This window comes from Meriones unguiculatus, chromosome 19 (assembly GCF_030254825.1).
Source record: "Meriones unguiculatus strain TT.TT164.6M chromosome 19, Bangor_MerUng_6.1, whole genome shotgun sequence".
Classification (NCBI taxonomy): domain Eukaryota; kingdom Metazoa; phylum Chordata; class Mammalia; order Rodentia; family Muridae; genus Meriones; species Meriones unguiculatus.
The window spans coordinates 39,394,320-39,411,098 of NC_083366.1; the positions used below are offsets into that span (position 1 = coordinate 39,394,320).

The 16,779-nt window shown below is 40.9% G+C and overlaps 1 protein-coding gene and 2 pseudogenes across 1 annotated transcript; 2 read left to right on the forward strand and 1 right to left on the reverse strand.

Moving 5' to 3' along the window:
• The first annotated feature begins 64 nt into the window (after window positions 1-64).
• On the forward strand, window positions 65-982 carry LOC110560248 (vomeronasal type-1 receptor 4-like; annotated as a pseudogene).
• A 10,432-nt stretch (window positions 983-11,414) lies between these two features.
• Window positions 11,415-12,368, reverse strand: LOC110560246 (vomeronasal type-1 receptor 4-like). Its single transcript, XM_021656101.2, has one exon. It carries the CDS (start codon window positions 12,366-12,368, stop codon window positions 11,430-11,432), a length of 939 nt encoding a protein of 312 aa, XP_021511776.1. The 3' UTR covers window positions 11,415-11,429.
• A 2,970-nt stretch (window positions 12,369-15,338) lies between these two features.
• Window positions 15,339-16,122, forward strand: LOC110560240 (large ribosomal subunit protein eL8-like; annotated as a pseudogene).
• Window positions 16,123-16,779: the final 657 nt, after the last annotated feature.

Consider the following 16,779-nt stretch of genomic DNA (forward strand, 5'->3'; position numbering starts at 1 on the left):
TAAAATATATTTAACAGATACATATCATTTCTGTTACTTTCCTCAAACTCTTTGCAAGATCCCCAAATTCCTGCCCATGAAGTGAAAAATGGTTTTGAATATTATTGAAATTATAGTATTCCTTCTTCTAACTGGACTTGGCATTGTAGCAAATCTTTCTGTTTTTGTGAGGTATATATGCACTTTTGTTGGCTTTGGGAAGAAAGCTGTACACCTTATCCTCATCCACTTGGCTCTGACAAATATTATTATGCTTTTTTCTAAAGGAATGCCAACAACAATAGCAGCTTTAGGTCTGAGGCACTTCCTTGGTGATCTGGGCTGTCACATTACTGTTTACCTAGAAAGAATGGCCCGGGGCCTCTCCATCTGCACCAGCAGTCTCCTCACAGTGGTCCAGACCATCATCATGAGCCCCAGAGCCTCCTGTTGGGGGAGGCTCAGACTGAGGTCTACAGGACATGTGCTTCTCTCACTGATCTTCTTTTGGATTCTCAATTCTATGATCAGCATGAACCTTCTCCTTTCCTTCAGAGACAAAGGTACAAACACATTGCCACTGCTTAAGAAGAGCAAATATTGTTATTTCAAAAAGGAAAGTCAGAAAATAAACAATGTTTTTCTCACCCTCATGGTCCTGAGGGATGCTTTGTTCCAGGGTGCCATGGGAGGGGCCAGTGGCTACATGGTATTTCTTCTCCACAAGCACCACCAGCATGTCCTCTACCTCCAGAACTCCAAGCTTCTCTACAGAACTCCCCCTGAGCTGAGAGCTGCTCAAAGTGTCCTCCTTCTCATGCTCTGTTTTCTTTTCTTTTATTGGACTGATTGTGTTGTTTCTTTATATTTATCTTTCTCTTCAAAGAATGACTCCTTAACAATTAACTTTCAAGAATTTCTGACCCTTGGTTATGCAGTTCTCAGCCCATTTATGCTGATTCACAAGGATGGACACCTGACAAAATGTTGTCATGTTCAATAATATTCGAGAAGCCATGCTCACCCAAGATAGAGTATGCAAAGAAATTGTTCCATATAGGTTGAGCTGAGTCAACCAGTTTACTGTAGATTAGGAACTTTGGTCTTGTTGGAGGAACTGGTCACCAGGAGTGCACTTGGAGGTTTCAAAAGACTCCATGCCATATGGTTGATTATCAACAAACTTGTTTTTTGAGAATTATAACAACAACAAAATGCTGTGTACCGCAGTGTTTATTATTTCATAGAGATAAACTAGAAAGGCAGGGTGGGGGTGTTTGGCTAATTTAAAATGTCTAAAATAAAGAGTCCCATGTTGTCGTGCACTGGATCCACTGTCCTTTTTATCCAGACCAGAGAGGGAGAGGACACGTGACTCTAAATGATTTTCAGACTGGGGTATGTGGTGCACCTACTCTCTGAAATCTCCCATCATATTAGGATTTCTCCTCACACCCATTGGAATTTTAATCTTTTATTTCTTTCTGCTACTCCTAAGACTTTATTATTATTATTGTTACTATTTTATTATTATATTATCGTTATTATTCGCAGACAGATTTTTCTCTGTGTTATCTATTGATGTCCTAGAATTCACTCTGTATACCAGGCTGGCCTCAAGCTCAGAAATCCAATGGCCTCTGACTCCTAAGAGAGCTGGGATTAAGTCTATAAGCCACTGTTGCTCTTTAAAGAGAATGACTATTGCCTTCTTTGTTATGAATCATTTTTTTAAAAAATTATTTCTTCCTGTTTCTCAACCTAGATCCAGAATAAGAACAAAATATGTGTGTTATCACAGAGAACTGATTGAAAAACAGACAGAAGGACACATAGTAACACTAATACTTTTAGAAAATGATTCGTTTTTAAGATAATTTTTTATTAATTCTTTTGGATTTCACATTATGCACCCCAATCTCACTGATTTCCCAGTCCCTACATAGCCACACCCTCCTTATAAACTCATCCTCAAAAGAAAATAAAAAATTTAGAAATAAAATTTAAAAAACATCTCAACAACACCTCTGGGCCTGATCTGCTCCTCTATCAATTCCAGCCTTCTCTCATACCCATCATTGCTCTCGGTTCTCAAGTTCTGCCATAACTGTACCACTCTGGTCCTCCATCTTTTCTTCAGTCTCCATCACATATTTCTTCATCGTAGTAGTATTGTATAACACACCATATACCCTTTTGCCCAAACAGCTTTACTTTAAATGCTGTGAGTCATTGGGCTGGTTCAAGGTCTCTGGTATCTGCTACACCATCAATACAACATCACTGAGACTCCTATCTGTTATCCGGTATTTGCCTAGAGTCATGGAGATCCTGTGGTCATGGCCACTGGCACAACCATATCTAATGGGAGCGGCGAAAGTCATAAAGCCAGCACAGGTGCTTGACAAAGATCCAGCAAAGCTGAGCCCATGTGACACATAGAGATCACAACTTTTTCGGTTGTGATCTCTATGTGTCACATGCTTGGGATCTTTTATTATTTGTACAACTTGGGAATATTGGATTGATAGAAATTTTCTTATGAATCATTTATGCTTCCTCCCAGGAGTACTGCTTCTAAGCTTTCCTAGGAATGTCCTGACCATACTACCTCTCCCACCTTTAGGGAGATATTCTTATCTGGGAAGTTGTGACTCAAATAATTATGCCAGAGACCTCCTTATGAGGCTCTGACTCAAAGATGCCATCTTGGCACATTTTCCCCTGGATGATCCTTACTAGAAACAAGATAATCAAAACAAAGTAAAATTTAAAAGGTAAACAATATATGGTAGGCTGGAGAAGTTGGCAGCATATCAAATTAAAACCCTCTTCCTACTACTGATGGATAAAGAATAAAATATTAGCTCTTTTTCTTAGAAAGAGTTAACTCATATGAGGCCACCATGGTATCGTATAACCAAGGAATAAAAAAAAAATCATGAGTAGATGTAGAAAGAAATTCTACAAACATATAAAATATGAACATTGTATTATGAAAGAAATTAAATAATAATTGCAGCAGCTTTGGCCTGAAGACTTTTCCTGGGCCTAACAACAATTAGCATTTTGACTATTAGTTGTTGGTGATACACAGCTTGGGACATGATAATCTTCTCAGGGTGGCTTGGATGTTTTCTTTCTGTCTTGGTACCTTTGAAACTGCAAGAGCTACCAGTTATACTTTGGCAAAATATGCCCTTTAAATTGCAACATTATTCAAAGTTGGGTTGTGGGACTGATGAGGAAAATTGATTGTAAAAGATAATCCTGTAAATGTAGCACAATTTCTGTATCCATTCCTCCATTGAGGGACATCCGGGTTGTTTCCAGCTTCTGGCTATTACAAATAAAGCTGCTACAAACATGATTGAACAAATGTACTTGTTGTGTACTTGAGCATATTTTGAATATATGCCTAGGAGTGGTATAGCTGGATCTTGAGGAAGTGCTATTCCTAATTGTCTGAGAAAGTGCCAGATTGATTTCCAAAGTGGTTGTACAAGTTTACATTCCCACCTGCAGTGGAAGAGGGTTCCCCTTTCTCCACATCCTCTCCAGCATGTATTGTCACTTGAGTTTTTGATCTTAGCCATTCTGATGGGTGTAAGGTGAAATCTCAGGGTCGTTTTCATTTGCATCTCCCTCATGAGTAAGGATGTTGAGCAATCCTCAGTCAGAAAAGCAAATGGGACGGACATTGGAAACAGGAAACAGGACAGGAGCCTACCACAGAGGGCTTCTGAAAGACTCTACCTACCATTCTATCAAAGCAGATACTGAGACTCATAAACAAACTTTGGGCAGAGTGCAAGGGAATCTTAGGAAAGAAGGAGGAGATAGTAAGACCTGGAGAGGACAGGAGCTCCACAAGGATGGCAACAGAACCAAAATATCTGCCACAGGGGTCTTTTCTGAGACTGATACTCCCACCGAGGACCATCCATGGATATAACTTAGAATGCCTGCTCAGATGTAGCTCATGGCAGCTCAGTATCCAACTGGGTACTCTAGTAAGGGGAACAGGGATTGTCTCTGACATGAACTCAGTGGCTAGCTGTTTGGCCGCCTCCCTTGGATGGGGGAAGCAGCCTTGCCAGGCCACAGAGGAGGACAATGCAGCCAGTTCTGATGAGACCTGATAAGATAGGGTCAGATAGAAGGGGAGGAGCACCTCCCCTATCCATGGACTTGGAGAGGGGATTAGGAGGAGATGAGAGAGAGAAGGTGAGATTGGGAGGGGAGGAGGGATACATCTGGGATACAAAATGAATAAACTGTAATTAATATAAAAAATAAAAATTTAATTAAAAAAGATAATCCTGTTCTGTCATGGTTTATCAATAATGACTAAACTTATGACCCAGCAGAAGTTACAACACATGTCCAGAGACAAAAATGACATGATTATGTTTTGGAACAACATGCATCTATCTCTGCCTACTAGATTCTGTATTAATAAAGAAGCACCCAGACTGACAGTCAGTTGAGATGTAATACTCTTCCCAATCCCCGTGCCTGACTCTTGCATGTACCCTTCTTCAGGACCTGTCCTCACCTGGGGCTGGACCCTGGCACATTGGCTGCAGACTGGTCCATACATCAGTATGAACCCAGGTGGCAGCAGATGACAAGCATCCAAATGTTCCTTAGTGTCAACACAGGCCTTGGACATCAACATAGACTCAGGCTACCATTAGGCCATGGAACCAAAGTGGCCCTGGACAGCAGCAAGGACTTAGGCATCACCATAGCCTCCAGTGGCTGCATAGCTCCTCATGACAGCCTGTTTCTCACCACTGACACATCTCCAGTTCCACCTCTCCCCACAGTGCACAAACTACTCTATTCCAGTTCTCTTTCCCTTCCATCTACCCACCATGTGCTCTGCCTTTCCCATCTCTCCATCACACATCTGTCCATCATAGTAGCAATTGGGCATCTTCCTCCATGGCCCTAAGCCATGGGGGGAAAGGGGATATCTAGAAAATGATTCTTAAATACCTGCTGCTGGTTAACATAAAGACTATGCCTTAGCTTGTTGAGTCTGCAAAGCATGCCCGTACAGTATGTGCCATGGGCTCCACCAGGAGCAATGTGCATAACAGAAAAATGAGGAAGGAGGGTGCAATAAGATATCTTTATATGGGTTCAGCTTACAAGTAGTGTGGAGGTGACCAGTGAAAGTAGCTAACTCCCAGCAGCAGTGTGGTCCTTACAGGGTGCTATTTCCAAAAGTAATAAGGAAACTTGTAAGGATAATAAATAAATAAATAAATAAATAATACAATTTCAAGTGCATGAAAAACATTAATGATGGTCACAGGCAGCACAAGGGATAAGGCTTTTCTTTTACGGGTATGTGTGAGTTTGATACTCCAAATGAGGCTCAAAGTCATAAACTAGCCACCATTCCTGATCAAACTTCTATGAAAGTCCCTCACACCGAGGGATTGCATCATGGAGATTTACTTCCTTCAGATTAACAGTATTCCCTTCTGGATGGACCAAGGAGACTTACCTACCTGAGGAAGCTCACCAAACTTAGAGCCAAACTCCCAGAGTTATAAGGCCCTCTTCCCAGGGAGATAAAAGCAGTTAATATCTGCTAGGGTGAGAAGAGACTCTTCCTCTTTCACAGAACAGCTGTCTGCAGGTTGATAAGGGAATACAGTGTGCTGTGTAGTCTCTTGTAGAGTTGACACACACTGGAGTCATCTGGGAAGAGGAACCTCAATTGAGAAAATACCTCCATCAGATTGGCCTATAGGCAAGTCAATGTGAAAATGGAGGAGGAGTGGACCTGGGGAGAGAGGAGGTTGTGGGGAGAAAGCTAAGAGGAGTGGATGGAGGAGAACCTGTGGTCAGGATGTATTTTATGAGAGAAGAATCTATTTCCACAACAATAATAGCTTTAACCAACGGCAGTCAGATAGAATTCCCACTGTCATTTCAGCTTTCTTTCATCTGTTGAGAGTTCCTTTGTGTCATAGCATGTATTCAATTTTGGAGAACGTTCCATGTGCTTCTGAGAAGAAAGTATATTATTTGGTGGGTTGGAATGTTCTGTAGGTGCTCGATAAATCCATTAGATTTATGACATTATTTATCGATAGTGTTTTTCTGCTTAGATTTATTTTGATAACTGTGAGAGAGTCATTAAGCAAGAGTATTTAAATCATCCACTATCACTCTATGAAGATCAATATGTGAATTTCAGTGTAGTAGTGTTTCTTTACAAACTTGAGTGCCTTGTTTAGTGCATAAGTGTTTAGAATTGTACTGTTTCTTGGTCTATTTCTCCTTCAATAACTGTGCAGTGTCCTTTCAAACTAGCTCTTCTGAGTAGTTTTGGTTTCAAAGTCTTTGTCAGAAATTAAAACAACTATGCCTGCTTGTTTCTGGAGCCCATTTTCTTGTTATGCTCTTTTTCATCATTTTACCCTAATATGATATAGAGCCCATGGCAGAGTGTGTCTTGGGGCTATAAAAGATGGACTTGGCTGGACAGTGGTGGCACCACCTAGAGGCAGATGAATCTATGTGACTTCAAGGTCAGCCTGGTCAATAGAGCAAGTTCCAGGACAGCCAGGGTTACACAGAGAGAAATACTGTCTAAAACAAAAAGGGGGAACTGTAGAGAGCTGCGGAATGCTATGCCTTAAAGATGGAGCTGGTTTCCGCCTTCCACCTTCCCGATGGTGAGTGCTCTCTGTCATGAACAATTCCACATTTGGCTAAGGCTGAGGATCTGGCTTGCTCCCATGTATGTGGACCTATCTGCATTGCCCCCGTGGCACGGCTGGGTTGGCTACCCAGAGGCTATTTAAGCTGTGGGCTGGCTTTCCCCGGGGTCCGAGGATTGTTCAATGTTCCTGAATAAACTGCATTGAAAAAAAAAAAAAGAAAAACCAACCAACCAACCAACCAACCAAACAAATAAACAAATAAATAAATATACTGTTTTCTAATCCAACCTGTTAGTCTGTGTCTCTTTATTAGGTTCTCATAGTTCTCAAAATATGTATGCATATCAAACTTTGTGCATTAATTTTTGCCATTTTAATCATGTTGTAGTATTTTCTTAAACCTCTTTTAATGTTCTGGCTCTCTTGGGCATGCTAAGTCATGTCTTCATATTTAAGTATTCCTTTTAGTATCCCCTGTTGGGCTGGCATAGTGCTAATAAATTTACTGAATCTGTTTTTATTATGGAAAGCTTTCCTTTTGCCTTCAATTATCATTGATAGTTTGCTGGGTATAGGTGTCAGGGCTGGCATCTGTATTCTTTCAAAATTTGTGTATGAATTGGTATGAATCCTTCTCACTTTCATAGTTTACATAGAGAAGCCAGTTGTTATTTGGTTGGATCTGCCTTTTTTGAAACTTTTATTAATTACACTTTATTCACTTTGTATCCCCCCATAAACCCCTGCCTCCTCCTCTCCTAAATCCACCTTCCCTCTCCCTTCTTCACACATGCCCTTCCCCCAAGTCCACTGATAGGGGAGGTTCCCCTTTCCTTCCTTCTGATCTTAGTCTATCAGATCTCATCAGGAGTGGCTGCATTGTCATCTTCTGTGGCCTGGTAAGGCTGCTCCCCCCTCAGGGGGAGGTGGTCAAAGAGCAGGCCAATCAGATTATGTCAGAGGCAGTCCCTCTTCCCATTACTATGTAACCCACTTAGACACTAAACTGCCATGGACTACATCTGTGCAGGGGTTCTAGGATATCTCCATGCCTGGTACTTGTTTGGTGTATGAGTCTCTAGGAAGACTCCTGTGTTCAAATTTTCTGGTTCTGTTGCTCTCCTTGTGGAGTTCCTGTCCTCTCCAGATCTTACTATTTCCCACTTCTTTCATAAGATTCCATGCACTCTGCCCAACAGTTGGCCATAAGTCTCAGCGTCTGCTTTGATAGTCTGCAGGGCAGAGCATTTCAGAGGCCCTCTGTGGCAGGTTCCTAGGTTGTTTCCTGTTTTCTTCTTCTTCTGATGTCCATCCTCTTTGCCTTTTGGGATGGGGATTGAGCATTTTAGTCAGGGTCCTCTCTCTTGATTAGTTTCTTTAGATGTACGGATTTTAGTAGGTTTATCCTATGTTATATGTGTATATGAGTAAGTATATACCGTGCGTGTCTTTCTGCTTCTGGGACAACTCACTCAGGATGATCCTTTCAAGGTCCCACCATTTACCTGAAAATTTCATGATTTCCTTATTTTTCATTGCAGAGTAATACTCCATTGTGTAGATGTACCACAATTTCTGCATCCATTTGTCAGTTGAGGGGTATCTGGGTTGTTTCCAGCTTCTGGCTACTACAAATAAAGCTGCTACAAACATGGTTGAGCAAATGTCCTTATTTTGTACTTGAGCCTCTTTTGGATATATGCCTAGGAGTGGATTGGCTGGATCTTGAGGAAGCGCTTTTCCTAGTTGTCTGAGAAAGCACCAGATTGCTTTCCAGAGTGGTTGTACAAGTTTACATTCCCACCAGCAGTGGAAGAGGGTTGCCCTTTCTCCACAACCTCTCCAGCATGATAAGTGACTTCATCTTTCTGTCTTTCAGCTTTCAATAGATTTTCTATCTGTGCATTTAGAGTTTTGAATATTTTTTGACATTGGGTATTTATTTTCTCACGCTTTTTGTTTTTTCTCTATGTTTCTTACCATAAATGCATCTCATTCCATAAATTAGAGAAGTTTTCTTCTATGATTTTATGTTGGTTGTCTTCTATACATATGAATTGTAGGCTTGGTCTTTCTAAAGTGTCCCAGAGTTCAGCCTGTTTTATTTTGAGACTGGATGTACTCTTTTCCACAGATAGTGAAAGCAAAGAGATCACAGGGCACCTCAGACACAGATTTCCTGGGACTGAGAACCACAGCCCACAGGCAGAGTCCAGTTCCCAGAGCCACAACCCTTACTCACTTGTGACACTGACTCTAGTGTCAGAGACGCCCTTCCAAGTACATGCCTGGACAAGGACACAGAACTAAAGTTCTCTCCTCTGAGAAAGATTTGGGTCAAGCCATCTCCCTACATAGACTCTCAGAGGAATGTTGTTTACTGGCCTGCTCTCCATGCCTCCCTTAATTTACCTTTTTATATACCTCAGGATCACCCAATGTGGGCTAAATTCTCTCATATCAATCAAAATCAAGTGAATGCTACACTGATGTGCCTGGAGGTAAATCTAACAGAGGCATTTCCTCAATTGAGGTTCCTTTTCCAAGATGACTCCAGCTTTTGTTAACTTGACAAGAAATTAAAGAGCACACTGGCATTTCCTGCCCAATTTGGAGACAGTGTTCCATGAAAGAGTGTCTTCTTGTCTTAGCAACTTAACAAATGGTTACTGCTTATATCTCCCTGGGAAGAAGGTCATGTGAGTCTCTACGTTTGGTTCTAAGTTGGGTGAACTTCCCCAGGCTTGTAAGTCTCCTCGGTCCATCCAGGAGGAAATATTTCACTCTGAAGAAAACAGCTATGCAGCAATGTCCCATGATGCAGTCTGTTGGGGTGGGGTACTTCCACAACTCTGTGCACTAGTGAGGGCTAAATTGTGAGTCTGAGCCTCACGTAGAGTATCAAACCCACACAGCACCCTTTAAAGGAGAACCCTGTCCCAAAGCTGTGGATTTTGTGACCAACATTCATGGCTTTTAACACACTTGAATTGTTTATTAATTTCTTCATCCTTACAAGTTTCCTTAACACTTTTGGAAACAGCGCCATGAAATGAACAGAAACCACTCTGCTTTGGGAGATAGCTACTCACGCTGGTCACCTCCACTCTGCCCTGTAAGCTGAACCTATATGAATGACATCTCCTGATAACTTCCTTCATCATTTTCACTTGTGCATATTGTTCTTTTTTTTTGGGGGGGGGCACAGTATACACCCATTCTTTGCAGATTCGATGAGCTGAGATACATACCCTTTATGTAAAGCAGGAGCAGGCATTTGAGAATCATTCTCTAAAAGGGACAGTATTATTGTGTGTTTCTGTGTTTGTTTTTTTATTCAATTCTATGTAATAATGTACTTTGTTACATTTTGGATGTAGGACCAGAAACAGAAAGAAAAAAAGTAACAAAGAAGGCAAGAATGCTTCTTTTTAAAAGCCCGAGGATACAAAAAAATTTCATAATTCATAATTTCATAAATAATTGAATAATATATTAAAGATTCCCACTGGTGTGAATTGGAAGTGCTCAGATACCCTTGGAAACTGCAGAGAATAATTCTACCCACACACCTTGTTCTGAAGATAATGACAAGAAAAAATTTTTAAAGTAAGGCATAAACTTACCTGTAACAATACTAAAATTTCATGTTCAATGATTCTATCAATATATACTTTTCAGAATGTGTTTATGAGGTTCTTAGAACTATGTCAGTATCTTATTGTATGGACCCAGTTTAAGAAATTAAGCAATGAATCCTGCACTTAAATGGATGTGGAATCAGATTCTTCCACAGTTCTTTGGTGATGAAGAGCTGGATGGGGCTGTGGAGCTCACCTGGGTGTTGACAAAGGGCAGCTACACACAATCTCAGTCTGCTTTTCATCTCGCAAAAGAGAAATCCACATTTTAAATCAACATAGAAACTATAGACCAGACATAAAATGAAAGTTTAATGTGTATTCGTTGTCTAGTTTATCTCGTATCTACTGTTTATTCTTGCAAAGAACTTTCCTGAAGATAACACAAATGAAATGTTTCAGACACTGGTGAATTGCGCTTCTGTTTGTCTAACTGCACAGCACAAATCATCCTTTCAGAATTCTATACAATCTTGTCCATTGATAGATACTTCCAGACACTTTGATTAAGCACAAAATAGCCTTGAGGTACTAACATTTTGCAAGCACAGGGTTCGGTACAAGTAAGAAATTTTTTGATCTAACATTCGTAAGCCACTATGAATTTTGATAAAAGTTACCAGATCCATCTGCATGCTTCCAGTGATGGTAGTGATAAAAACAATTTTACAAATCCTAATCAAAGCTGCTTTCTCAGTGCTGGAGAGGTGGCTCAGCCATTAAGAACACTGGCTGACTTTCAGAGGTGGAAGATTCAGTTCCTAGCAACCATGGTTTGGTTCATAACCATCTGTCTAACTCCAGTCAGTCACAGGTAATTTGAGGATCTCTTCCAGCATCTGCAGGCACCAGGCAGGCACTTGCAAAAACAGTTAAAACTGCAGACAAGCTCTTCATAAACAATACATTTATGCAAATATAAAAAGTTAATAAAGTCCCTTCAAAAGAGTGGCAGAATGGAAAGTGGAGTTTCTATATCACTGTAGTTAGATAAGATCTCTCTCACCTCAAGGGTGTGACTCACCAAGACTGTAGTCTAAGAATAAGCGCGTGATTAAGCTGGTTCTGCCTTGTGGAAGTTTTTGCTATCAACTTTGCAGAACTGAAAGTTCATTCACACTTATTGAACAGATACAGGAGAGAAACATTTTCTTAGTTTCTCCCACTGAGCATACCAACACTCAGCCAGAAGGCCCTCCCTGTGAATCAGCACCAGGGGGCTGAATATTGCGTAACCAAAAGTGAGAAATTCATGAATATTTATCATCAAAGAATAGTCTCCTAAAGAGAGACTTAGAAATAGAGAAAAGGCACAATCTGTCCAGTAGAAGAAAACAAAACAGAACATGAGAAGGAGGACACTTTGAGCAGCTCTCAGCTCAGGGGGAGTTCTGTAGAGAAGCTTGGAGTTGTGAAGGTAGAGGACATGCTGGTGGTGCTTGTGGAGAAGAAATACCATGTAGCCACTGGCCCCTCCCATGGCACCCTGGAACACTGCATCTCTCAGGACCATGATAGGGAGAACAATCCTTTTTATTTTCTGACTTTCTGGCATAAAATAACAATAGTTGTGGTCATTCTTAAACTGTGATATATTCAGGCTAGTACTTTTGATGGAAGGGATTAGGTTCATACTTATTAAAGCATTGAGTATCCAAAAGACTGAGAAGAATGGAAGGATGTGCCATGCAGACTTTGGCCTGAGCCTCCTCCATCCAGATGCTCTGGGGCTAATGATGATGGCCTGGACTACAGCAAGGAGACTGCTGGTGCAGATGGAGAGGCCACGGGCTACCCTTTCCAGATAAATGAGGATCTTACAGCCTATGTCATCTAGGAAGTTTTTCAACCCAAAAGCTACAATTGTCTTTCGCAATCCTTTTGCAAGAAGGAGTATGATGTTTGTAAAAGCCAAGTGAATGAGAATAAGGTGTATGAGTTTCTTCTCAGGGCCTCCCCACCAACTGAACATGTAATTCACAGAAATAGAAATGTTCCCAAGGGTGCCGACCGTAGTCATGATGAGAAAAAATGTTTCCTTAATAAACTTCAAAACCATTTTTACTTAATAGGTCGAAAAAACTTGTATCCAGAATGCAAAGACCTTTTCAAGAAAGCATCAGTATTGTTTCACAAGGATCCGAACAACAAATTTTCATAACAGCATATTCTGATTTTGCAGAGGCAGTGATGGACACCTGTAAAGCTGCAGATTATGTCTCTTTTCTGGTGGACTCTGGGCTAATGTGTGTGCTCTGACAAGTACGTCTGGAAACTGTTATTCAAATCTAAAATTTTAAAAGAGATTTTTTTTTTTTAGTTCCACACTATAAAATGGCTGCTCTGTTCTACATCAGTCCAAGCTGATTCCAGAACTTAGACCTTGGCAGGATGTTGTTCTTCATGTCCAGAAGCTCCATTCTCATCTCTCAGGGATTTATGCTAATCTTTGGGCACCTTTCTTACATTAAGAAGAATCTTGATGCTTCAGTGGCTGCATGGGTTTGTGTGGATTCTGAGTACTTGGAATGCTCTGTTCACTGAAGTCTTTCCTGCTAAACTCACAGGATTATTTAAATGTCTATATCCTGATGATCTCACACGTGACCTGCACGAACTTAGCTTTGTGACCCGGCTTGGGTCCAGGTGTCCTTATGACTCTAAATACGTCAGTTATTGCCTTTCAACTACTCCTCTGACAGAGAGATAATTATTGTCTGTTTCAGTGCTTTCTAGAAATCACCATACCATACTGCATATCTGCACATAATGAAATATGCTCCAGACATTAATGGCAAGCTCATCAACCTTCATTAACAAATTTACCATAAATTTTAAGTGTTTACTTGAAGATTAAAATCTGTCAAAATCCCTGATATCAGTTCACCCCAAATCCCAATATTAACATTTTCTGTTTGTTTAATGCATTCTTTCTGGGGTATTTCTTCTTTTCTAGTCCTGCCTTCTTGTTTTGAAACTCTAACCCAGATTTGACAAAAGATTTTGATTTTTTTTAAAACTTATTTAATTTTATATGCATTGGTGTGAGGGTAACAGATTCCTCAGAACTGGAGTTACAGATAGCTATGAACTGCCATATGGGTGCTGGGAATTGAACCCATGTCCTTTGGGACAGCAGACAGTATTCTTAACCATTAAGCTATCTCTCCACCTCCAGATTTTGATCTTTTAATAAGTGGTTCCTATCTCACTGACATGGGCTGTAGGAGCAGAGAGAGAGAGAGACGAGTCATCTTCCATATTATCCTGGGAAATTCTATGGGAAATTAATTTAAAAGACAGAATTGACTTGTGTGTAGATAGATGGATGATACCATAATGTATTTATCCCTCAAGAGCCTTTGGCAAACTATATCCATCCATCCTGGTTTTCTAAAAACAAATGAACAAAACCAAAATAGATTATTGGTATTTGCTGCTTAGTGCTGGCTGGGATAAAGTTAGGATGAGCTATTTCAAGATGTACTAGTTCATGGCCTGGCTCTTTTATATTTTCAAGATGGTAATGGTAATTATTAAACTTAGTGGTTTATATTTCTACACATCTGTCAGGCATACAGTGACTGAAGTTGATAGAAGCATGTTTAATATCATGTGGTAGAATTGAGAGTTTTTTAAGGATGGATACATAAGGAAAACATCCAATTAGGAGTTACAAAATTGTTGTAAAAGAAACCATGGGGCAATATTTGACAAGTGGAAATATATAAAAAATGACAGGTACAAACTTTATAAACACTAATGACACTGTTGAAGTCACAGTGCTGACAAACACAGAGGCAAAGATAAAAAGATGTGGTTTTGATGTTGTTTTTGTCCTGTTTTTTTTTTTTTTTTTTTTGAGAGTTTTCCTAAGTAAATCAGGGTAGTTTTGAACATAATTATTCTGCCTCAGTCTCTTCAGGGCTGATGTTATCAGTGTGTTTCATTATTGTCTCAAATTTTTTACAAACCTCTGAAAAATTTCTCTATTTTATTGATTCTTTTAAGAAGGTAACCTTAGGCAAAGACTCACCCAGACCTCCATCATTGTATTCCAACCTGAGGATGGAGAGCAATGCCTCAGCCTTTTTATTCCATTTCTCTATCTCCAAGAACTCATCTTTGATATTTCTGGACCCAGGGACCAGTCTTGTCAGGGACAGAAGGAAAGTGGAGGACCCAAAGCTCACACAGCCACTCAACTACTACCTGGCTTAGTCAGAGAGAGACTTCAGCGTTAGAGAAACTCTCCATGGCACAGCTGAGGAAGATCTTACCTCCATGGACTCACCTGGACCTCTGTGGTGCAGATAGGCTCGGGAGCAGCTCTGGGAAGGTGACATTTGCCACGTCATATTTGTACTGTCTGGGTCTGTGGGGCTCTTGGCTGCCATCAGGTGTTGTGGACTTCAAGTTTCTTGTCACAGTGTCAGGGGAAGGAAGGTCTCTGCAGGGCCTCAGTCCCTGAAGAACAGCTTCCCTCTGTCCCCACCGTTACTACATCTGTTTTGCTTGGAAGTTATTTTAAGTTTAATTAGGGTTTAATTATTTTGAGAGGAAGGATGTGAGGTGAGAAGATGAACAACTAACCAAGTTTCTCCAGAGTTGTTTTCACCTTCCTAAAGTGCCAGGCTGTGACCTGGCAGGGGACAGGATTCTGAGACACATACCAAGTCTTTTTTTTTTTTTAATCTCTTTCTTAAACACCTTGTTAAACAGAATTAACACAAACAGTTCTCAGAACCTGTGATTTCCCTTCAGTTCTTGTGTCAATATATTATGTCTTCCAGCTTGGGTTTTTTTTTTTTTTTGTTGTTGTACAAAATGAATGTGCATACAATCAAGTGGGTCTCTGGTTTTAGTGCCTTCTTTTTCAATCTTTTCCTTCTGTTGGGTTGTCGTATCCAAGATGGATGTGATACTTTTGTTTTATTTTATTATATTTTGTTATAGTTTTAAAATGAATGAACGAATAAATGACCTAAAAGCTAACCAAAAGCTTTTCTTTCTTCTCTAGCCCAGCAAGATGCCCAAGGGGAAAAAGATGGCCCTGGCCCCCACCACTGTGAAGAAACAAGAGGCCAAAAATGTGGTCAATCCTTACTTTGAGGAAAAGCCCAAGAACTTCAGCATTGGGCAGAATATCCAGCCCAAAAGAGATCTCACGCACTTCATCAAATGGCCCTGTTACATTAGGCCACAGTAGCAAAGGGTCATCTTCTATAGGCAGCTCAAAGTACCTCCTGCCATTAACCAGTTCACCCAGGCCCTGGACCAGACAAACCGCAAACCAGATGCTTAAGCTTTCCCACAGATACAGGCCAGAGACAAAGCAGGAGAAGAAGAGAGGCTGCTGGCCCGTGCTGAGAAGAAAGCTCCCGAAAAAGGAGATGTCCCAAAAACAAGACCACCTCTCCTTCGAGCAAGGGTCAATAGAGTCGCCCCCTTGGTGGAGAACAAGAAGGCTCAGCTGGCTGTGATTGCCCATGAAGTAGACCCCATTGAGCTGGTGGTTTTCCTACGTGCCCTGTGCAGAAAGATGGGGTCCCCTACTGCATCATGAAGGGAAAGGCCAGGCCGGGGTGATTGGCCCACAGGAAGACTTGTACTACTGTTGCCGTCACACAGGTTAACTCAGAAGACAAGGGTTCTCTGGCTAAGCTGGTGGAAGCTATTAGGACCAATTACAACAACAGATAAGGTGAGATCTGCCACCACTAGGAAGGCCATGTCCTGGGTCCTAATCTGTGGCTTACATTGCCAAGCTGGAAAAGGCAAAGGCTGAAGAACTTGCCACTAACCTGGGTTAAATGAATGCTGCTAAGTTTTCTGTACATAAATATAATTACAAAAAAAAAAAAAAGCTAACCACAAAAGTGATCTTCAATCTTTATTCTAAAACATTCAGAACCTAGTTTACCTCGTCAAAGATCAGTATTTCAGAGACCCACGGCCTGGTCCATCTCTTGCTTTATTCTGGAGAGTCTCAGCTCTTGGAGCAGGGAAGGAGTGCAGGTAGCCTTAGCTCCACTCCAGACACAGTACTCAGCTGCAGAGAGAGCTGTTCAACCCCACTCCTTGCAAGAACTGTTTGAGTTTTCCAGCTTATCTTGGGAAGGGATTGCAGTAAACTGATGGAGCTCTCTGGTGTACAGCCCTTCATGGTCCTGCCTTCCTTCAGGAGTGGCACTCACACAGCTCAGGGCAAATAGTAGCCTCCTTGGGATGACTGCAGTGCAGGGTGCTGAGGACTGAAGGTGCTTTCGGAACCTTTTGGATCCTCCTGGGCCCAAGGCTGTGGTACTAACACTTTGCAAGCACAGCATCAGGTACAAAAAAGGAACTTCTTGATCTAACATACTTAAACCACTATGAATTTTGATAAAAATTTACCAAATCCACCTGTGTGCTTCCAGTTATGGTAGTGATAAAACCAATTTTACAAATCCTAATTAAAGCCACTTTCT